Consider the following 24,447-nt stretch of genomic DNA (forward strand, 5'->3'; position numbering starts at 1 on the left):
TGCAGTAAAATTGGCCAATTATCTTTTACACAATACTCATACTGTTACCATTCACACATCATCACCAGAATACCTTTTAAAAATGATTTAATAATAAAAAATTTGATTAATAGTGGTGCCACAGTTTTCATAATCAAAAAGGATAATTGTGCATAACCAACTAACTGATTATTACAGCTAATTCTCCAAAAAACAAAAAAAAATTGTTTTTGCACGACAAATGTGACTCTGGACCAGAAAATCAGTCATAAGGGTCCATTTTTGATATCGAGAATAATACATTTGAAAGCTAAATAAAAAAAGCTCTGTTAGTATAGGACAATATTTAGCTGAGATACAACTATTTGAAAATCTGGACTCTTGTGGGTGAAAAAAAAAACATACAGAGAAAATATCCTTTAAATTTGTCCAAATGAGGCTCTTAGCAATGTATATTACTAATCAAAATATGTTTTGATATATTTACTGTAGGAAATTTACCAAATATCTTTATTGAAGATGATCTTTACTTAATATCCTAATGTTTTTTGGCATAAAAGAAAAATCTATCATTTTATCATTTTCATATTATCGTTCATTTTACACATTAAATGCATTTACATGTATAAAAAAAATGTTGCTAAGAATAAAAAAGCTCATCATATAAGCCATAAGATGAAATATGAACCACTGTAAAATCATGGAACATTTTTTTAATTTTTTTTATTTTTGATGTCAAAACACAAGTGCAGCACAAAATTGTGATGACAAGTTCTCAAATGATCCAAAATGCTGATCAGGTTTTGTTCTAATGCTTTATGACCTTTTATGCACTAAAAATATGGTTCAAAACTTATAACTAACTAATATTATCATGCTATTAGTTATAATTAGTGTAAGATTATAATGTACAATTAAAAAATAATAATATGATCTGGAAATAAACTTTGGCCAGTTTAATCAATTCATCCAAAATATATATGGATATGATCAAATAGGTCAATACTAAGTATCATTTTTAAGTACTATATCCTTGTTCATATTAGTAATACAAAGTCCAATATTTCCACATAATTAGAATTCCAGTATTCTTTCTGGAACATTGTGTCGAGTACATGATTGCTGTACCTTTCCGAAAGAGCTCTTGAAAATGAAAGGATGGGTTTTATATAAGGGAAGCACCTGTCACGAGCGAGGAAAGAACTGCTCGGCCTCTAACAATACGCAGTCAAAGTGGAGCTAAATAAGAAAATAGCTTTAAGAGTCCCGCGGGAGTCAAGTGGCTGTTCACGCACAATCGCCTGACTGCAGACTTCTAACGACTCCAGCATGTTGGCTTTTTTTCTATCTTGTACTTCGGGCACGCCTCGATTAGGAATGCTTAAAAGGAGCTAGTGAGTCAGATATTCCAAATGAGGAAAGAAAGAATTTTTCTTGTTCTTCAACACACACGTATACTGATGTAGAGCTTTAAAGGAAACAGTTTCCATCACACTTTAAGCATGACCAGAAACGTCTGCTTAGGTTTTTTTTTAAACAGTCACTGATGTGTGATTTCAAATTAGTAGCTGGCTGACTTCAAGGAGGGATCTTTTGACATTTAGCTGATTTTTCTTCCTGCACCACAATGACCCCACAGAATCATTTACTGCCCCACCAGACTGTTTTCTAATTTGCTTTCCTCAAAGGAAATGGAGTCATGTTATCTGAACACTGAGCTAATTGATTGTTTTCCAAAGTGGCTTTTGTCAGAATGATGTAAAAACAAACTTTGAAACAGACTCAGGGACTGCGCATAGAGGTCTCTGTGGATTTATTTTTAGTAGCAGTAAGTTATAATAAGTTTACTGTGGCCTAGCGGTTAGCACTACATAGTGTTCATGTGGAAGACACCGGTTCGAATCCTCCCTGTGTCCCACCTCCACTTTCTCTGTCAATTAAATCAAACATCTTCTCAGAGTAAAAAGTCATACAAAACAAGGCTAAAAGTAGTTTGTCAAACTCTCCCAGAATCAAAGACTCCGCACTAGAGAGGAATTGTGGTCTGGCAAACTGTGCTGACATTTTTTTTTTTACAGTACAGTTAGCTCCATCGACTGCTCTCCACTTACAGGCACAACAACGGCTTAAGTGATTCATGTTGATTGCCTCGCTTTTACACCACGCTCCACTGTTCATAGTTTTTAATTAGATTAGTAATGTGGCCGTCCAAAGTGATTCCCATTTGCTACAAATCATAAAAAACTTGTCAACACATCAGCAAGTCAAACTGGAATATCTTGGGGCAGGAATGCTGCCTTATGGATGAAACTGGACACTGAATTGTCATTTTAAGTGTGTTGACAAGCTTGTTATTATCTGTAGCAAATGGGGATCATTTTAGGACCATTACATTACTAATCCAATCAAAAATTGGATATATTAGAGCCAGACCGATATATCGATTTGCTGATGTTATTGGCCGATATGAACCTGTCGCCGATATATCGGTATCAGCAAATATGCCGCTGATATAAACCTTTTTTTTTTTTTACATAACATAATGCAGATAAATTCTTGAAGTGGTGTAATTACTAAGTTTGTCTAGAAGAGTGTGCTTCATTGTACTACTGGCTTCCTGGATAAAACGGTTTAAAGCTTAAGTCTATGGAAAACAATTGAAACTTTGAATGCCCATATCGCCATAACTGCATGTAGAATCCGCACCAAATTCGGGGGATCCCGTCAGCTCGAGGATCCCTCTGGAATGCAATTGTAGTGTACGTCTAGAGGTCCTCTTTCGAATGAGACCACCCCCACGTCCATAACCCATGGGGTTCGGGAGTTACAGGTGGTTAAATTTGCGGTCTGGCACTGAACAATCTAGCAATACTCTGAATTTGGTGGAGATCCGTTGGTGCGTTCGCGAGATAGTGACACCAGTCAACACTTTCACTTCAGAATGGAGGTATCTTGTTCAGGCAGCATCATTCAAGCGTTGTCTAATTCGACCTTAAGTGCCCTGAGAAGTGGACTTCACATGAAATTCTGCTATGATTCCATTTCCAGTGGAACATACACATTACATTCAAAGGGCATTAAAGTGCGTGAGACGTGAATTTATATTGTATTTATTTACAGAGGTATTTTATGAAAATAAACTTGAAATAAACTTAAACGGAATAAAGTTTAAAGGGAATTGAACTGAATTAAAGATGAATAAACTTCAACTTTACTTTTCAGTGCACGGATGTTAGACTCCTTTTGGATAATAAAGTTTATTGTTAAATGCCCTGCCTCCATTACATATCGCTGTCAAGTCATTATAAGTGTTTGATCACCACATGTTAGTGATCATTGCAAAAAAAAGTTTTTATGTATATATTCTGTTTATGTATATACTGTATTCTATATATAGATGAATGGGAAAGTGTCCAAACTTTTGACTGGTACTGTAGGCTTCTATAATATACCAGTGGTTAAACGGATCATAGTTGATCCTTGAACTGTACAGAAATGGAAAAGGTCATTGGGACTTTTTTTTGCCATTTTCAGAAAAAAAGTCAGAATTGTAAGAAATTAACTCAAAATTCAGATAAAAAAAGTCAGTGATATAAAATTATTTTTTTCTTGCAATTTTTAAAAGAGAACTAAGAATTGTAAAAATTATGGCCTTTTTCTACTGCTTTTATTTTTTATTTCATGGTTAAAAAAATGTGAATTGTGAGATATTTATTGCAAGTCTTAATTTATTTTTTAATTTTTTTAATAGTTGTTTTATTTATTCTGTCTTCCACAGCACTCCCCCCAAAGAAACACTATTTTCACCAACTTTGAAATCATCAAATATGTTATACTGCTGGATAGTGTTATTGGTGTGATATAAAATAAAATAAAATAAACATTTCCACAAATTTGCAATAAACCTTATTTTTTTATATTATGAACAAATTCCATAAAAATAACCAATGTTATGTACATGCTAACATTAATGTAACATCAATGAAAGTTGGTGCTTGTGATATTTCATTTGTTCTCCACAATAAGTAGAAAGCTCGTATTCAGATTGGACTTAAACATGCATCACATAATAGATGTAAAACTGGTTGCAGATGCTGTTATGTGTTGACTTCAGTCGTCTACATCAGCTATACATGCACACGTTGTATGCTGCCAAGAATGACTTGTGAAACTTCCATTTAAAAATACTACTACTCTCTGAAACTCCAGTGTAATACTATAATGAACAAGTGGCATGCTGTGGCATCCTCCTTTTTGGCTTTACTATGATCAGGATAGTGGTGATTCTGCTCTGGTTTGTGTTTGTTAGCGCTGCAGTATTAATAGAACAGTGAAAAACACTTGCTGCTTGATGTACTTGGACATGATCCAATGATATGCAGCAGTAGAATTAGCATTTTGCTTTTCTGGCTTATTTTAATCTGCCAGCACCCTTGCGCAGGGTTCGAACTGTCATGTACCTGTCTCTTTGATAGCCTGTCTCACAATGAAGTGCGGGAGATAAGTTTGTGTTTTGTGTTGAATCATTTGTCTAGCGTGTTGTATGTTAGCGGAACGGGATACTAAAGCCATGATTGTTCACGTAGCTGTCATGACGGGTTGATGTGTAACCGGAGGTATGTTTGTTTGATGTGTGTATAAAGTAGAAACTTGCTTATGCTCTGAAACTATTTTTTCTTTTCATGGGTCTGCCAGAAGGGACTGAACTGTCCAGAAAATCACATTTGCACCAACAACAATAAAACAACAACAGAGCTGTCAGTTTAATGTGTTATGAAAAAATAATGCAATTACAATATCTTAACGCAGTTAACGCACTAGCCTCGCGCTCAGACCTGTACATCATTTTACATTTCATAAGTTTACTGTTGACAAATATGATGCAAGGGAACAACATCATAAATGCAGTTGTGCCCTAAAATTCAAGATATTAGGGCATAAAATGCATCTGTATGAGATTTGTATTTATATCATACAATATCAGACGAGCAGTGAGAGCTATATCACCATATTGCTGTTTATATCCAAAACAGCACAAGTTCAAATGTGATTTTATATAACTGTTCAGTAAACAATTATATGTCATTGACCGATAAGTAGCCTATAGTTGATGTTCACCAATCAAAATACATCTCTCAGTCATGTGTCCCTGTGATCTACTGTACACGATCAAGCTAAAATTTAGATGCAAATGTGTTTGACGTCATATTAAACCCCCGTTGTCTGTTTTTTCTGTGCAGTTCTCGGCCCGGTCGTCCTCCCAAGCGTTCTCTCGGCGTGGCGATGCAGGACAGCTCTCGTCTGCTTCCTCACAGCGTTCACGGCCTGCTCTCTCCCAGTCTGCTCTCCCCGACAGGTAAAACCCCCCCTCTCTCGCTCACCCACCTGCAAGACCTAAAAATACCAGCCTCACCTGTCAATGAATGACAGGCGCCAGTGTGTGAAACCACATATATGAACATTTTGTCTCATTTATGCTTGATTTTTCTTTCTTCTGTGGAATCTGTATTTTTTTTATCTGTGCTGTCTGTCTTTTTTCCCATCTCTCTCGCTCTCCTTTTCTTTCCTCCTCCCACTCTTCCACCTTCTGCAAATCAGCTCGTATTGATTTTCCTCCTCTGTCCTTCACTGGCCACCACTGCGTCTCAAACAGAGGTTAAACTATTGGATTTCTGTTGCCTCTTTGCTTTTTTCCTGTGCACGCATTTGCTTTCTCTCTTTCTCTCTCATCATCCCTCTTTCATCTTTCCTTCCTTTGGAATTCAATCTGTTTCAGAGGAATTGTTTTATCGCTTTAATACCAAATCCTAAACCACTGGGCATCAGCTGGGTGTTTGTTTGCGTGTTTTTATTTGCGACTAAACCACATGTGTCGTTTAGCGTCGTGCTCGGATACGTTAATGTCATGTCCACTCTTCTCTCCACTTCTTGCCTTTTAACTTCAGTTCTCTAAATTGCTGATGGTAGTGGCAATTTAGCTTTCACAATGGCCAGCGCATGTATTGATCTGCGCAGCGCGGAGTAGCCGGAGCAGTCCGTTAGCCGGCCCCGCTGATTGATTTTAGATGACTCTGTTGTTATTTCTGCCAGCCGCTCCGGGGGGGGGGGGATGGAGCTCTTTAAAATGTGCGTCCACATTTCTCTCAGTTCCTTTGCTCATCTCGCCATCCCCAATGCCAACAAATGTCTGACTTTGTAGGATGTGATGCGATTTGAGAGCAATGTGAGTTAATAGGGACATTGGCATTATGGGCCCTCATTCATGAAACGTGAACATGAATTTCTGTGTAAATCGTTCGTAAAACCATTCTTACGTAACACAGAATTTTTTTTCTCCCCTTTGCAAAGGACTTGTTTTTTTTATTTTTGGTATGTAGGTTATTTATTTAATTTTTACGTTTATTTAATTTCGCAGAGGCGGATTTCCGAGCCTGTCCTCCAACAAAAAAACGACAATATAGGTCATTTGTGCAAGCATTTATTAAGACCTATATTTACGTTTTAAAGTTAAGCGCCCTCTAGCGGGCGTAAAAATAATGACGGTATCATTATTATAAGTATAATGACAGTATAACGTCATTACCAATCAAAACGCACGTTTATTTGAATGCAATGTGTGGGCATTTTACACCAATCTCACAGTATTTCCTGCATATTTTACTACTGTAGGTGGCTTATTCATTCGAATGACCACACCTAACCCCACCCCTAAACCTAACCCTCACAGAAATCATTCTAAATTATGATTTATTGAGCATATACATTTTCGTGCACGTCTGTTCCCTGGGATCGAACCCATGATAGCATGATTACATATCAAGGTATAACGCAATAATCTACTAACTGAGCTACACGAAACGCAAACCAGAGGACAAATAAAAGAGTACAAAACATTAATATGAAAATAATCTTTTGCCGATAGGGGCGCAATTGTAGTATACGCTCTGATGGGTCGTATTTCAGGGATTTGGACAAACGACCTATACAAGCGTATTGGTTGGAGGACAGGTTGGGATTTCCTGTCACATTTTTAACTATCATATTTAATGAAGACTATACACTACTACTGCGTAAATAAAAGCAGCTTTGTTGCATAATAGACTACATTTAAAAAATAAATAGTGTAACTTTTAAGTATGTATTCTTTCCAGATGGTAGTTTACTGGTATCATTTACCCTTTTAAACAAGTTAAATGAACTAAAGTGTTTATTTTGGACTCCATCCGGATGTGTTCCAAAGCCCTCGGGTCTTTCTGCTGTAATTCCATGCATGAATCCATGCTGCGCTAAAAGATCTGACTTCCACATGTATGTCAGGACGCCTCAGTCTATTCTCCATGACAGCAGTATCAACATATTGTGAAACTTGAGGAGCTGAACTTATTCTGATTGTTTATAGCGAACAATCACTCCTTTCCACTAGCATTTCTTCAGTTACTTGCATGTGTTCCAGTAAGAACAGACAACACACAGTAAAGTGATGAAGTCAAGCTGCTAAAACGTGTAAAAACTATTCCCGTAAATCATCTAAAAACCTCTACATAATACTTTTGCATAGATGTACCACCCTTCCACGGAGGTACAGTATTAATAGTAATATCACACCTGAAAATATTAACTTGTAAATGGGCCACAATTATCAAAGATGACAACATTTGTGATCTTTCTCAGCAATTGACTGAATTTGTGACTTTTTAATGAGGTAAAAATGAATATAATTAGGTAATTAGTATTGGTTGTTATATTAATCTAGTATGAATTCTAATTACAGTTGTCCTTATTATAGTCAGTAATTATACAAGTGTGTATTTATAATGAATTTAATGATGTAATAAAATGAAATAACTATTTTTATTGGTAACACTTTAGTATAGGGGCCAATTCTCATTATTAACATATATATATATATATATATATATATATATATATATATATATATATATATATATATATATATATATATATATATATATATATATAGATATTTATGTTATTTAATTTTATTTTTATTTAAATTATTATTACCATTATTTTTTTAACTAAACTTAATAAAGAAACTGTTTTAAATGTGTGGCCGTACATCTGTTCATCACATTAGTAATACATCTGAGGCATCGTAACTACTGTCCCATTCTAGCAGCATTACCAAAACATCAGCAGATTCTGATCAGACTTGTCATTTAATTATTAGCAGCAATTTGCGCTGTTATTTTCTGCTAACGCCATAATTAGGCAGGACAAAGTGGCAGCTCGGCTGATACGGCGCTCAGTGGAGGATATCAATGCTCACCCTCACCCTCAGAAAGAGGAAAAAAACAGCCAGAGAGTAGCGTCTCTGGAGAAATGAAGTGTTTTTCTGTTCTCTCGAAGCCCTCCGCTGTGTTTCCAGTCAGGACGGAGCGTCTGAATGCAGTAGGGGGGTGCTGGTAAACCAGGTGTTGTTGTGGGGTTTGTTTTTGCATTTGGTTTCCTGGATTGCTGTTGACAGAAACATTATAAGCCTGTGGCACTTGAGCGGAGGAGAGAGAGAACGAGGACATTAGAATAGCTTGTGTTGTTTGTGCTTTGGGCACGATACCTGAAACCGTGCGGCTTATTGAGAAGAGGTATGCTGTTACTTTTGAAAACTAATGATATTCACATGTGAACAATAAGGTGGAACCCTCTGAAGGAGCGCCCCAAGACATATCTAGAGGCCAGAATATCAGTTTAAGAGACTTATTGCTAGTTCAATATGAGTTAAGCTCAATTAATTGTGACTCATCCCTTGTTTTCTTTATAAAAAAGTGAAGAAAAAAAAATGGTAGAGCACTTATAGAGGTCAGATTTAGAGGATTTAAAAGCAAAAATGTGAAGGTTATAATTTAATAATATCACTCACATTTATTCTTCTATTAAAACTTGTGTATTATTTCAGCTGTCAAGTTGTAGTTTTTGTTGGTATATTGTCATGGCAATGAAGTTGTAAAATTGAATATAAATTCACCCAGAAAAGGTTAGTGAGTAATTATATCATGCTAAAATCATGAAAATATGTATACTTTTAATGTCTATTGGCTTAACATTTATTGGCCCCATTCAAATTCAAATAATGGTAACACTCTATTGGAAAGGGTCCTTGTTATACCTTACATGTACTTACTATTATAATAACAATAGATTATGCAAAATTACATGCAAGTAGCCCTGCGCCAAACCCTATCCATATAGTAAGTACACTTACTTAATCAATATTACTCAATACTTGTATAACAACTGTACACTTGGACAAGGACACATTAAAATCCAAATAACCAAAAAAAATTTTAAATCAACAATGGTCTGTCAACTGAGCTTAACTTGTATTAAACTGAAATATTTGGTAACACTTCAGTATAGGGAGCAGTTCTCACTATTATGTATTATCATTCCTATTATTAACATATTGGTTGTTTATTAGTACTTATAAAGCACATATTGTGTATGACCATATTCTACATCCCTAATCTTACCCAATACCTAAACTTAACAGCTTACTAACTATTAATAAGCTGCAAATTAGGAGTTTGTTGAGGCAAAAGTTATTGGAATATTAATTGAGAGAACTAGACCTCAGAAATAAAGTGTGACCAAATATTCCTTTTGATGTTGTGCTCTTTTTTTTGATCCAATAAGCCACACCTTAGCAACACCCTGGTAACTAAAAACTACTTTTTGTTTCCGAATCTTTTTGTATTTGGCTGTATGGAGGGTAATTTGACTTTCACAGACTTCCCAACTCACTGCCTGTTCGGGGTTCGAGTCTGGGCCCACTGCTGATAACAGATAACTGATGGGCGGCACTGATACGAAATGTCAGCGAAAGGACACTTGAACACTCTCTCAAACTCACACATTCCCACACACACGTCCCCGGCCTTCATTCGCATACATACACACTTGTAGAAAGTGACTCTTACACAAACCTGTCTAAAAACACACACACACATTCTCTCTCTCTCTCTCTCTCTCTCTGTGGGTGAAAACAATTGCAGGCCTAGCTGGTGACTTTGATGAATGACATGTCCCTTTGGGGAGCAGTTTCTCCATCTGTTTATCCCCCCTTCTGTTGCCCCCCTCCCTAAACTCACTCACTCACACACATGTGCAGAAACACACAGCGCACTCAGTGCAGGAGTATTTAAGAGTGCCGCTGGCTCCGTCATGCACCTGTAAGCACTCTCGCACGCACAAGACATCTTCTTTTTTGAGCGCCTAGAGTCTCGTTGGTGTGTGTTGTTTCTGTTAGTATTTTTTGGCTAGTCAAGGAGTTTTTTTTTTGTTTTTTGTTTTTTATGAAAATGGTGCTCTAACTAAAAACGTAGTTACCTGGTCGAACTTAAAAGTACAATTTGTAAGATATTTGCAATAAAATATCCAAAAACCACTAGGCAAGTGTTATATATTTTGTCCAGCTGAATACTAACAATATCTCTAATGTTTTCAACTACTTGTAAATCATGCGAGAATTCCCATTCTAAGCAGTGACACGGGGCAGTGCAGTCGCCTGTCAATGATGTTAGTTACCCTTTGTTACTGCCATAGAAACCACATGACAACAGTGTCGTGGACAAATGCGGAAGTAGCTTCGCGACAAACTTCAACTAGAAAGAGATGCCGATCTCGCTTGTGTTTTACTCAACAGGTGAGTTATTTTGATTTGTATCTTTACAGAAAACGTATGCTATTATAACGATCAACAAGATTAGTATTATGGGGCTTACACAGCAAACGAGGGGCATCGCATCTCTAGACCCGCACGAGGACGCATCTGATCCATCGTCCGATCGCGTCTTTGCATTGACTTTGAATGTAATCTACTCGTGCAAATTGTTGAACTCGCGTTAAATCCATGATTTATCTTTCCGTCTGATTGATGGCCGTCAGCGGTTGGGTAGAAGACAACAAATCCCATCATTCCACGCTCCTTCTTAGCGTCATCAAACCACACGATTGTTATTGTTTTGATAGTGCGCCCTCTCGTGGCAGGTCCTACAACCTCTGTACCTTTAAGGTCAATATGAATTTGCATTTCACATCACATTTTACTTCCGTAATGTGACATGTTTCTACGTTTAAAGATGGTAAAAGAAAAAAAAAGGACAGAACTTGATTTTATCAATCCAAAATTGTTTTGAAGCTGAAAATGCTGGTTCATAATGGAATGTGCAAGGTATATGTTAGTACCTAAAAGCTTTTCTGAGAGTGTACTAATTGTTTTTAGCACTGCCAATCAAAACATTCTACATAAACCAATTCGGTTTTACACTGTGACCTCTTGTCTGATTTAGAGCTGGTCACTTGCATTGCAGTCCGACTGGAGGGGTTAACTCTCTCTGTGTGTGTGTGTGTGTGTGTAGGAACAGTGCTAGGATAAATAAAACATGGAGATCTGTTTAGTGACATATGGGCCAGTGCATCCTGTCTCCTGCATCCTAATGAATGCTAAGCCTTTCAAACTGTGTGAGACGAAAGCTTTGTGCTGCCAGGAATATAGATATCAGCAAGAACCAGTGAGGGGTAACGTTTGTCTAAACCTGTGATTCACATTAACGCCTGCATACAGCATCACCAAACTTCATTTTGCACTTTTGTTGGGTTTGTAAAATGTCGTAAGGAGTCATGTGTTAACACGCACATCTTGAAGTGGCAGATTTAACATATGGCAGTCAATTGACAAGTCAGCTAAAAAAAAAAAAAAAACAGTTGAACACAAATTAAGCTTGTATTTCGCAAATTGTTTTTGGGTGTCAGAGAGAGAGAGAGAGAGAGAAAGAGAGAGAGAAACTTCTAACAGTGTCATTAGCACATCCGTGACTTTTTGACATCTTTTTTGATCTCTGATAAAGGTGACATCTGTACCGTCTTGGCAGATTTTTTTTAACCCTTTTAATCCCACGGGTTACATTTGTGACCAAAATCTAAAGTTTGATGGGCAAAGAATAAGTTGTTGATGTATTTTACATAGATTTGTTAACTGTAAGTGAAATTGCAGACTCTCTTGTATTGTACGTCATAGCTTAATTTGCAGTGACAGAAGTTTAGAAATTTACTGTAATTCAGTAATAATGTTTCAAGTCTTATGGGAGACATGTTGGCTCCTGTATGTTTTACAGTTCATAACTGTATAAATAAAGCCAATATGTCAATATACTTTGAAGAGCTAAAATATTCAAATACAATGGTAACTAGCATGATAATGCAGGGAGTACAATAGAAAACCACATATCAAATGAAACATCAAAATTGTCAAAACTATGTCAAAAACATACAGACTTTACTAAATGACATAAAATTAATAATTGATAAAAACAAGAAACAACAAAATAATTCAAATCAATAATAATTAAATGATTCTTTAATTTTGTTTGCTCGTATTTTTTTACTTAGATTTTTTCCCCCATAATTTTAACAGTTTTACCGTAAAAGTACATTTTACATTAATATTGCTTGTGTTCTGTTCATTTAATAATGTTCCTGTATGAAATAGATTTTCACAGTGGACTATGAGGTAATGCACACTTTTGTACATCGTCAATTTTACAGTAAAATTACATTCATAGCCAATTCAATTTAATATACTGTATATGGTGAGGTCATTTAAATAGTTAATGAACATTTTTATTGTAATATTATTAGAATATGCATTTTTCTGTTAACATTATAAATATTTGTCGTTAATTATTTTTATGCAATGAAAATTTGTTTTTGAATCGTTTCTACATAAAAAGTGTAATAAATATGTGCAAATTTTTATATATAAATCAAGTTCTACATTTTGACCGAAGTTTAACTATCAGTGTGGAACATTAATTGAAAATGAGCAGTGTTTATTTGCACCACATTCACACTTTCCCACCTTGTAACTCATTTCTGCATAGTCCTTCTGTAAGACATGCACACACACACACACACACACACACACACACACACAGATCTCCATCTGTCCCCAGGTGCAAAGGTGGGTGGCCCTCAATCCCTATTTAATGAAGGCTATGCTGTTTTTTTTTTTTTTTTGGATCATAGAGTGATCTGCCTGTCTTCAAACACTAGCAGGAGACATCTCAATAGCTCTTCATTATTGCAGGCAGAGAAAAAACAAAAAGACAAAGACATCATAATTACAAGAACGTGCACAAGCTCAGGGACGGAGAGAGTTAGAGCACAGGAGAAGATCTTCAAGAGTTTATTTCCACTGGTCTTCTGATAAAGACGAGGTTGGCCACTCTCCGATGGCTTCCCAGTACTTCTCCCACACTTCCTGCATTGATCTACTGAAGTGAATTGACAAGAAAGAATGACTTTTTTGTCTTTAAACTGTTTTTCCTCGACACTACATACGCCTTCCAAAGATGAATGTATTATCTGGTAACAAACCAGGTGAGAAAATAAGCACTTAAAAAAACAAAACAAACAAACAAACAAACAAACAAAAAACTCTCAACATTTGCACTCTCAATTATTTTTCGGTATTTTTTTCTCTGACAAAAAATTTACCATGTTAAACTGCTGAAATAGTGATTACAACAGTACAACTACAATAAACCACTTACAAAATTGTAGAATTTGTAGTAAAGTGTTAAATTTGTAGTATTTTTAAAGTACACTACATATTGTTATTAGTGCTGTCAAATGATTTTTCACGATTCATCGCAGCCAATATAAAAGTATATATGTATGTGTACTGTGTGTATTTATTATGTATATAAATACACACACATACTATTTATACTACATATATTTGGATAACATTTACATTTATACTGTACATTTATTTACACATTTACTATATATATATGTAATTTTTTTTACATATTTACATACATGAGTTTGTATTTATATATACATAATAAATATACAAAAGCACACACATATATATTGTGTAAACAAAAACTTTAATTTTGGATGTGATTAATCGCAATTAATGGTTTGGCGGTAGTAATTGAAAATCAGTCATAGGTTTACCTTAAAAATTGTAGGGTAACTTATGTATTTGCGCAAAAAAACAGAGTCCTTGACTAAAATTAACTAGAGGAACAAGAGTTTAACTGTGGTAAAGTCATGATAGCCACAACAACTGAAGCACTTTAATGGAAATTAAATAGGTTTTAGGTTTTACTACAGGAATAATAGTTGTTATATTGGCTGTAAAATCAGAAGTAAATTCCTCCATTATGAAGTTTTTGTTACAAGAACCATTGGGTATTCATTGTAACCGTTTATCTGTAATGTCCTTGGATCCCTACCCATGTGCAAAAATGCTACTAAGTTGGTATTTTTACTTGGTATAAGTCAAACACTATGTTCAAATAATAGAACCAAATTAAATTTGGAAGAAGATCCCTTATTCACATTTTACTGTAGTATCAAAAACTACAGGAACTATTTTGGCACCAACTGTTGTTCAAGGGCAGATTAGCCATTAAACACATCAACGGACTTTCTCTTCAAAGTTTTGCATACACGGATGTCTTTTTTTGAAGAATTAATAGCTATTGAGACGTCCACCTACAGAACTCAAGTGATATGATACTCATCTGTCTGTTTGTCAGCCGCTGGCCTCCTTATCACTGCACCGCTCGGCAGCGTTAACTCTATAATTAGCCACTTAATTAGCAAAGGGGACTTGATTGACAGTTTGGAGCCACTGACTCACGTTCAGGACGAACGTCTTAGCGTATGTGTGTTGTTTGAGTGTGCTAGTGCCGCCAGCGACACATTGAGAACCACCTTAAGATCAATCCTACACTCTTATGCCAAAACCTCTTATGTTAGCACAAGTCAATCTGTGTGTGTCATAGATTACAAAAGTGGGATTAGTTCTGGGGAATGATACACATTTGTTAATCCCAAATAAATGATGTCGTCTTTATGAAGCCTTAGAGTGCCAAATTTCAGTCAAATGCCTCAGTATGAAAAATTTTACAAGTAGAATCCTTTTTGCTACTGGTGTCATCTGACAATTTATAAAGCCTTGATAACTGTAGTAACTAGTGATTATTGTAAGATGCCAGAGTACCACAGTTTTATCAATTCAAATAAAATGCATGTGTATACATTATTATTATTATTATTATTTTTTTTAGATATATGATTTTCAAAAAAAGTATCTGCTCCAAGGCTGAATTTATAAAAAAAAGCAGTAAAAGCAGTAACATATTATTACAAATTCATATTAATGTTATATATATATGATTACAATTTAAAGAACTGTTTTCTATTTGAATATGTTTTAAAATGTAATTTATCCATATGCTAAAAAGCATCATTACTCAAAACATCGAAACATTTCTGAATATTGTCAATGCTGCTTAATATTTCTGTGAAATTGTGATACACTATAACTATTATACACTATATTTTTCTTAATTAATTAGTTTCTTAAAAAATTTAATTAATTGATTTAAAGTGTCATGAAAAATTTATTAATAAAATTACAAAAAATATTTAAATTTCAAATAAATTATGTTTATGTTTAAATGTCCTGCTCATCAAAGAATCGTGAGAAAAATGTCATATTTTCCACAAAATTATATTCAGCAGAAATGTTTTCAACATAGATAATGATTAAAAAAAAACATTATTAAAAATTAATCACAATAATTTATAAGAAGTGTGCAATAATTTAGTTTATTAGGATTCTGAAGGATCGGTGATACTGAAGACTTGAGTAATAGTACTGACAATTAAGTTTTGCCATACATTAGGATTTCAAAAAAAAAATTTACACATAAAAATTGTACAAGTATTTCATGATATTACAGTTTTTAATGCATGGTGAGCATAAGAGGCTTCTTTTAAGCGTATATGTGTGTATACATGCATATGTCAACGTTATTATTATATTTTTTTCTTCAAGTGTTAATAAAGTGTTAATAAGCAGTAAGCAGAGAATTAAGCATCGAGAGGTTGTCTGAATAATCTGTCCACGTTAATTACCCATCAGGGCACCTGCAGCTAAATGAGCTTGTGCTTACCAGAAATAGTTACTGTTCTCCATGTGAAGGGCATCATCACACACACACCTAATACAGAATTACAATATAAACACACACACTCAAACAAAAAAGGGCCAAGAAGAAAAAAACCAAAGAGTCTCAGCATCCCACAGCGAGCTTTATTAATTTTGACAGTGCAGTATGTAAATGCCTGTTTTAGTGCTTACGCTGCTAGTTAGCAGGTATCGGCCACGCTGACACTTCTTCACCCTTGAATTAAAAAAAAAGAATAAAAAGAGAGAACGTCAATAGCACGTCGATAAAGTCACGCTAATTTTTACACGCTGTCCTCGAGTTTGCACTCATCTGCACATTTTTTTAACTTAACATCAAAGTTCAAGATCTGACTTCGTTAATCTGGTATTAAAATGAATAAAAGGGTGACCTTGTCCAAATTAATAAGTCAGTGGCGAAACACGCTTTCAACGTTCAGAAAGGTTACACAAAGGTTAGCCTTCAAGTGCGGCACCAGCGTGCCAAGGGAGACGCGCAGAGACAGATGCTCACTGTTTTCTCTTGAACGTGCTTTGTTGGTGAGACATGGGAGCTCATCCTTTCTTGCTTTGGTTGTGTATCTGATAGACAAACATCTCACATAAGACATGTCTTTAGATGAAGTGGTAAAGGAGAGATTGTCTTGTGTCTTGAGTTGTGATCAAGACACTGTGAACCGTTTGTAGACAGACAGGCTCTGCTCTACTGCCCTTTGGTCACCCTCAAACCGAACACCCATTGTCCCTTTACTGAGCTACAGTCTGTACCAAGAACCTGTGTTTTGACTGGTAACTAAAACGAAAATGATTTTGTTAATTACAATATAGCTGAATTTTTGCCTTGGCAGCTAACTAAAAATGTAAAATATATGTAAAATATGTATTAGTTTGATTACAAAAATTAAACTGGCAAAATAAAATAAAGTAAAAAATAGAGTAAAAAAATAAAATTCAAAATATTATCATTTTATTTACAGGTTTAAATGTGTGGGAGCACTTATTTATTTGTATATTTAATTATTATTGTATAAATAGTTATATAATATAAATAGTGTGTTAATTAATTCATAAATATTAATAATAATAATAATAATAATAATGATGATCAGTGGCGTAGCAACTCAGCCCTGGGCCCATATGCAAAAAATGTGTGCCGCGCCAAATGTCCAGCTCAGATAACTCAACCTAGGCCCTTTATTGTTGATTTTTCTGAATTAAATAAAGTTACGGAGATCGTACTTCACAAGCTGTTTTACTTATGGAATAAATGCTTGGAAATAATATTTAACGTTTTCAGGTCTATTCATTATTTGTAGCATTCAAGCCACCCATTAATCACGGCTTTGTTACTGCAAAGTGCCTACTTTCCATTTTATGATCTATATAAATATAAAATAAATGTGTTTTTACGCTTTTTAATTTGTAGTGAGATTCACCAGTAGTGGCAGATGAATCAATGATATTTTCCTCTTTAATATTTGCAGCAAGAAATTAACGGGGATATTTGAATGCATGTTAAAAAAAATCAGAACAATTTAATACAAACGAATGTCTCATGGAATCGATCAATCACAGTTTCAAAAAATGTCAGTAAGTCGAAGTTTTACTGCTGTTTTTCATGTTTAATTTATAGAATGACAGGTTGGATGCCACAGACTTTTATTTTTTTGATGGACAATAGGTGAAATTTTCACATACTTATAATATTACTTAATATATTATAATATAGTATAATCATTTAAAATATGATGATGTTAATCTTATTTAGGCTAGTTACTTTTCAACATGGCACTAAAATGCAGCCTTAGGCTATTTTGTACTGAATGCAAACACAATTTTGGCACAACGGCCAAAAAAACTATCAAGAACAAAAAAGTAAATAAAGAAATAAACTATATATATAAATTTAGTGGGTTATTTGAATTATTTGTTAATAGACTGTGTTTCCTGAGTCAGTGTCACAAAGATGAATTTGACTCGCCATCTCCTCAACTGGACGCGCCTTTAGAGAGAAACGCCTCTTTACGGATTACATTATGAACACGTTTTAGTTTTCGATTTGATTGTTTGAATTATTTCATGTTAAAGTAGTAATAAGCATTTTATGGATATGTTTATCATGTCTATGAGTTTCGGTTCAGTGAAGCCCTCTTGCTCAAGTCAGAGATGCAAAATGCGCATCCTGTTTGTTGGTTTTTTTCGTTTCTTTTTGTTTTTAACGTTTTGTTGATATTGTAAGTCCACACAAATAAAAGTAGACCCTTTGCAGTTCTGAATGATGTATGTTGAGGTTCATGTCAAAGAGTAAGACACACTATCCTGCGAGAGCCTTCCCATCATGCTGTTCAGCTGTACTAAAGATGTTAAATGTTGTGTATTTGAGAGCGAGAGAGTAAAGGCAGCTCAACAGGTGCAGTGAGCTACGGCATCAGCCTTTTCCTTTCACCTTCCTACTTATCCCTCTTTCTGTCTCTCTACTTCTCTTTTACTCTGGCTTTCTCCGGCCACTGGAGTGGATCAGTCAAATTATCGAGTGGCAAAACTAATTCGGCGCCCGGGGGCCGGCAGAGCTGCCACTTCCCATCAGCCCCTCCGCCAGTCAGCGCCCAACTGTTTTCATTTGGGTCTCTTGTTTCATTTATTATGGCTATTGGAGCTAATCCTACGAGCAAACCCCCGGCTGGCCCGCCTGTCACTATTGTTTCGGCTCTTGGATGCACCATGCCTTCAGTGGGAGGACTGCTCCAGTACCAGCTCATGATGGAAGTGAGCTTTCTCAGATGGAGAGAGAAAGAGCGGGAAGGAGATCTCATCAATCATATTAAACTCATTTAGACAGGCTCGAAGCCCCCCCGCTTTCTGTTTCTCTACGTCACGCTTCTTGAAGATGGTTACAGTTGCTCAAACAGAAACCACCCAGTCTTAGAGAGAGAGGTGTTTTTATGGTTTAAGAGACTTCATTTAGAATTTGTATGTGTTACATCGGTACATTTTTTTTAATGCAATATATAAATTAAAATTTAATTTATGCATTTAGCAGACACTTTTATCCAAAGCGACTCAGCATTCAAGCTATCAATTTTTACCTATCATGTGTTCCCGGGGAATTGAACCCCCAAACTTGCGCTTGATAACGCAATGCTTTACCAATTGAGCTACAGGAACACTGTATATGTATCTGAGTTATGCACATTAGAAAGTTAAAGCTAGTCATTAATAGCAAATCTATTAATGTATGAATTGTCTTTTTGTGTGTATGTGTGCATATGTGTATATATACATAATATACACTAGTTTCTTCCAGAAACAAACAAAATCCAGGAAACAGAAGTTTGCTATATATCGTTTTTTAATCTAAACCTCACACTTGTTTTGCAGGAGGTTATTGATTATAATCACTACAGCTTCTCATGCATTTCCATGAACTACAATAGATGCTCAACAAAACGGCAAACACATCAAAACAACATTCCGAGTTTGACCATAACCTTGAAGTAATTCCCTTTACTAATACATATTTATATCGAATGTGTAGTTTTGTTGATTAGGCCATCAGAAAGCCTTGACCACAGAGAGAGAGAGAGAGAAGTGATTGACTCGGCTTCACCACAGGGCAACAGTTAAAAAGAGGTTAAGGGTTTTGTCGAACACACAACACATGCTACTCAAGCTAAAGCTTTGTTTGGTTGGAGTCTGGACTCTTTGGGTTTGCTGTCTTGCGGGAAAATAAACGCTCGGGGATCTGAAGAGAGAATTGGGTGGTCTGTCTTTAATGGCGCAGCTTCAGTCTTCCTTTGAAATGTGAGGGAGGTCATACCTTTGCACCTCTGCAATTAACCATGTTAACGAGGCTGAGCCATTAGCGCTAACACCAAATTTGGGATGTTAAGCGAATAAGCACTTCACTGTTGTAAAGGCATAGGTGTTGTGTATTTATTTGCTTATTCTGCTGCAAATTAGCCTTAACATTAGTATGTATAAAGTCTGCATTTTAAGCCTTTTAACATTTAACATAGCATGTTTTAGCACAAAGCATGAGGGTAAAACTCAAAACTGATGGACATTGAAAAAAAAAAACTAACATTAGCTTCTGTATTCTTTTTCTATTATTCCTTTTCTTTTTATTTATCATACAGTTACAGTTAACAAAAAAAGGCCTCTTACTCTACCTTGGTCTGTTCTTTTTCTATTCTATGTTTTCTTTTTAATTATTATATATACCTTTAGACTACTTACTTTGAAACTCAAATCACGTGGCATGTGGAGGAGAGGTTTGCTATTACTTTTCAAAGTGAACTGAATGGAGTTCTTGTCTGCCAGAAGAAAACCACCCTATCAACCTCACAGAAATGTGCTAAAAACCACTCAAGAGTCTTTTAGTGCTCACATTTCCTTCAGAAAAGGAAGTAGTTAACTGTTTAATAAAACCTTGAATGAAAATGAAATTCCAGCTCAAATTTACACTTAAATGCAATTGGTTCTGCAAATGCAGCAACACCTAGTTTTTTCTCTCTTTGACTTTGTTTGATGCCTGCAGCTGCATCTGAGCTAATCTAGATCAACAGCATTTAGCAGAGCATGCTCACACACATACATACTGTACACACACACTCGTATCAGGGAGGAGACAGACACGCTAAAATGTTTGCAGGGATGTTTTCAGGTACGATGCCCGAGGGTTTACAGCAGCTCAGTTTCACACTGATCAACACAAGCGCTCTGTTTGTGCAGTGCATGCATGAAGAAGTAAACATCCAGAGAATGAAAGTAATGCATTCATTTATCTGATTTTATGAACTAATAAACCTAACTATAATTTACTTTAGCACACTTCTAGACTGCACTAAACCGGATTGTTTGAACAGGAGCAGGAAGGTTGACGTGAACTTTGATCGTCATTATTAATATTAATATGAGATGGAGTGCTGTTTCTGGGAAACAGTCCGGGCAGTCAGTTGTGAAACGTGGACCTTGATATTATTTTTGTTCAGAGTGGCGAGCATAGATCACATAACCATGGTTAATGTGAGATAAATAAAAACATGCAGACACAGGACACTGATCACATGATTTTATCCGTCACAAATGGCAACTTTTATAAATTTGAATGCCATAATTAATATTTTACCTCTATTACATCTATCTATTACATTTTAACTTATTAAAACATGGTTGGTTTGATAATTTTCTGAAAGAGAGGTTTAATTTGTTTGTCAATTGTAGTTTTTATTTATTTCCATTTAATAATTTTAAGGTTAATTTAACTTATTATACTTAATTACCAATGCAACATTTCCAATTTGTTCATTTGTTTTTCATCTAATACTTATATTTTATTTTTATTTTAATTTACAAATTACGATAATAATTAATAAAACATCTGCCGCAAACATACTGAAGAATCAAAATAATTAATGCCATTTTTTTCTCCAAATATGTTTGTAGAGGACTATGTGAGCCAAAGACACAGCGCGAGAGAGAAAGAGGAGGCAGGAAAAGTGCTCTCCACTCACTTTCTGCCCAGCGAGCAGTGCCTTGTTACTCTTTGAACACTTGGCCCATTTATTTCTGCTAAGTCGTGAGATTCTGAGTCGGCCAGTGAAGACTCTAGTGGCTCTTTCCATGAAACATTAACGAGTTCCTGGGGTTAAAGGGATGCCTCGAAATCACTGCTGATTGCAGCGTGTGTGTATATGAGTGTGCGATCACATGTATGTGTGTGTATGCAAACGTTACAGGCAGAAATTAATGTACGGCATTGATTGAAAAATATAAAGGTGTGTGCATACAGATAAATCCACACTCTGCATCGGATTGTGAGATGTTTTAGCATCCTGTTCATTGTGCACATACACACATTTCTCTCTGTGTCTGACTGCAGGACACAGGGTTATTAATTTACGCTGCCTCTGCCACCCACCACCCCACACTCCTCCAGGGCGACTGTTGATGACACGTACAGATCAGGACGCCCACGAGCCAATCACAGGTCTCATCCTCAGTGCTTTACAATCCTGCTGCAGTCGGCACTGCCCACTCTACACACTCCACACTCATTCACACGTGTTTCTTCTCTGGAGTCCATAACCCAACGAATAGATTTCATATCTTTTACCAAATAGAAAGCCTGCAGATGAAATTAATGTGAACGTAAAATCAAGTAGAAATACTGTAAGTTGTAGTTTATACATCTGCTTTTTTAAATCCTCACTAATGCTGGTACACATGCACTTTGCCAAGTGCTGGTGTGTGTTTGTGCCAGTTTGCTTTGTCTTTGTGTTGTTTTTTGGACTGGTGCATTTTTTAAATATTTCTTTTTTTACTCTATAGCACTGCACTGACTTCAGATCAGCATTAAACATCACCTCTAGTACATTGAGTGAGTAACTTTAAGGTGTGTAACTTTAAGCGCATACAAATATGCAAATGTGAGACTCACCGCTGGAAAAAAGAGTGGGTCTTGCACAAATAATAAAAACAAATAAATAAAGAAGGAAGCGATTACTACAGCAGGGAGTTAATTAACGGCTTATTTCTGTTTGATAGGAGAATAATGCGCTGTAATTTTACCTTGATGCAATATAAAACTGCAAGCTGCCACTGCTGCACTGGATAATTAACACCTGTGTCTAGTGGCCACTAGGACCTCAGCACCTATTAATGCCAAAAAAAACACAATACTACAATTAAAGGCACTACTATTAGACATTAAACTGGGTTGGTATATAGTGGGTGCTAAATTGGTCCGCTTTTACCTTTAATTGCCTCAGAAATTACGAGGAGGGGTTATATTAATGTTTTGTAACATAATGTAGAGGAAATGAGGAGTGCTGAGGGAAAATGTTATGGCTCAATTTGTCTGTTTTGTCTGCATTTTTATGCCGAAGAGAGAAAAAAGACTCTGCATCTTGGACGTTATCCCTATGAGCATCCAGAGGTCAAATTACCGTGTAAAACACATCGTCATATTCATAATGTCTGTGGAGTTTTGCAGATACCCACAAAAACTAAAATAGACATCTTTCCCCTGTATTTCATGTCACATCAGAAGACATGTCCTAATATGTATACTATATTAAAAGTGTATCTCAAATCATAGCAAATCCAGCGATACTAGATTCCGTTTCTTGATAACGATTGATCTTAGCATTTAAGAGCAGTTTCTATGAGTCAGTTTATGACTGTTAGTTATTGTTTCACGTGCATTTCCAAAAAATGCACTTAATACAGTCACACATAGCTGTGCTTTAAATGCTACTTAGGAGTCGCTATCCGTTTGTCAGGTGCTGATATGTGACCTTATAGAATGGCTCGTAATTGCAGTACACGCTCGTTTATTGAAATGTTAAAGGGTAATTCCACCCCAAAATGAAAATTTTGTCAAAAGATTTGTTCGGAACACAATTTTAAGATATTTTGGAAGACAATGGGGAGTTTTGTGTCTGCCCCATTGACTGCCCAGACTGCCCACTGTCAAGGTCCAGAAAAGTATGAAAGACATCGTCAGAACAGACCATCTGCCAGCAGTGGTTCAATTTGAATTTTATGAAGCAACGAGAAAACATTTTTTGCATGCAAAGGAAACAAATATAATGACTTTATTTAACAAACTGTCTCCTCTGTGTCTCGATGCGGACATTTCTAAGTGCCGGTATGTGATTTGTTTTACATCGGATTTCAAAATCAAATAAAAAAAGCTCCGAGTTAGCATGTGGCCAAATATTAAAATTACATGGATTTAAACGTCCTTGAATCATGCTGTAAAGTGAAGCATGGCCTGACCGTTGGCCCCCTTTGCAGGTATTTGTTATAATACATAATAAACTTAAATTGGTCATGTTCATATTTTGTGTATTACATTATGTAGGCCTATTTTATCAGGGTTGTTCAATAAAACCATGTAATTACTTGGTTTTGATACTTTATTTGAACCGATTATTATTGCCTCATCATCAGATTATATATAGTCATACTGAAGCCTGTTTTTCACTTAGGTCTATTTGTATTACTAAAAATATCAGATTACTCAATTGTCAAAATAATCAGTAGATTACTTGATTACCAAAACACTTATTAGTTACAGCCCTAGATTAGTTAAAATATTTCAAAATACAACTGGATTGTTTGATTAGTGTGATTAAAAGACAATTATTTTTTTTATCTTAAAAAGTATTAAAATATTATCTCATTCTATTGAAACAAGGATCTGTATATCTCATGAGCTAAGTGTATTGTCACACACCCTAGTGTTGATAAGTGGTGATATAGCTCATAATTTCCCAAGTGTATGATGCAGCTTTCATTCTTCAGGTCAATCATATTCATGAAAAAAAAATGTGAATAAGAAAAGCGATAACTTTGCCGTAATATCCTTTCAAATGTTAAAGTTGCCACAGTCATTGCAAGCTTTGTGCTGCACTTTATTTGTGCCATTTAGTTTTATTAGTTTATTAGGATTT

At 35.5% G+C, this 24,447-nt stretch overlaps 1 protein-coding gene across 2 annotated transcripts in view; it reads left to right on the top strand.

Moving 5' to 3' along the window:
* Positions 1-24,447, top strand: part of LOC113038169 (dachshund homolog 2-like) — a 136,949-nt gene that overhangs the window by 58,491 nt on the left and 54,011 nt on the right. For both annotated transcript variants that reach the window (XM_026195402.1, XM_026195403.1), the window contains exon 2: positions 5,220-5,335. In XM_026195402.1, the coding sequence (XP_026051187.1) occupies positions 5,220-5,335 (116 nt within the window). The remainder of the gene's footprint in view (positions 1-5,219; positions 5,336-24,447) is intronic.

Source organism: Carassius auratus, chromosome 21, assembly GCF_003368295.1.
Source record: "Carassius auratus strain Wakin chromosome 21, ASM336829v1, whole genome shotgun sequence".
Taxonomy (NCBI): Eukaryota; Metazoa; Chordata; class Actinopteri; order Cypriniformes; family Cyprinidae; genus Carassius; species Carassius auratus.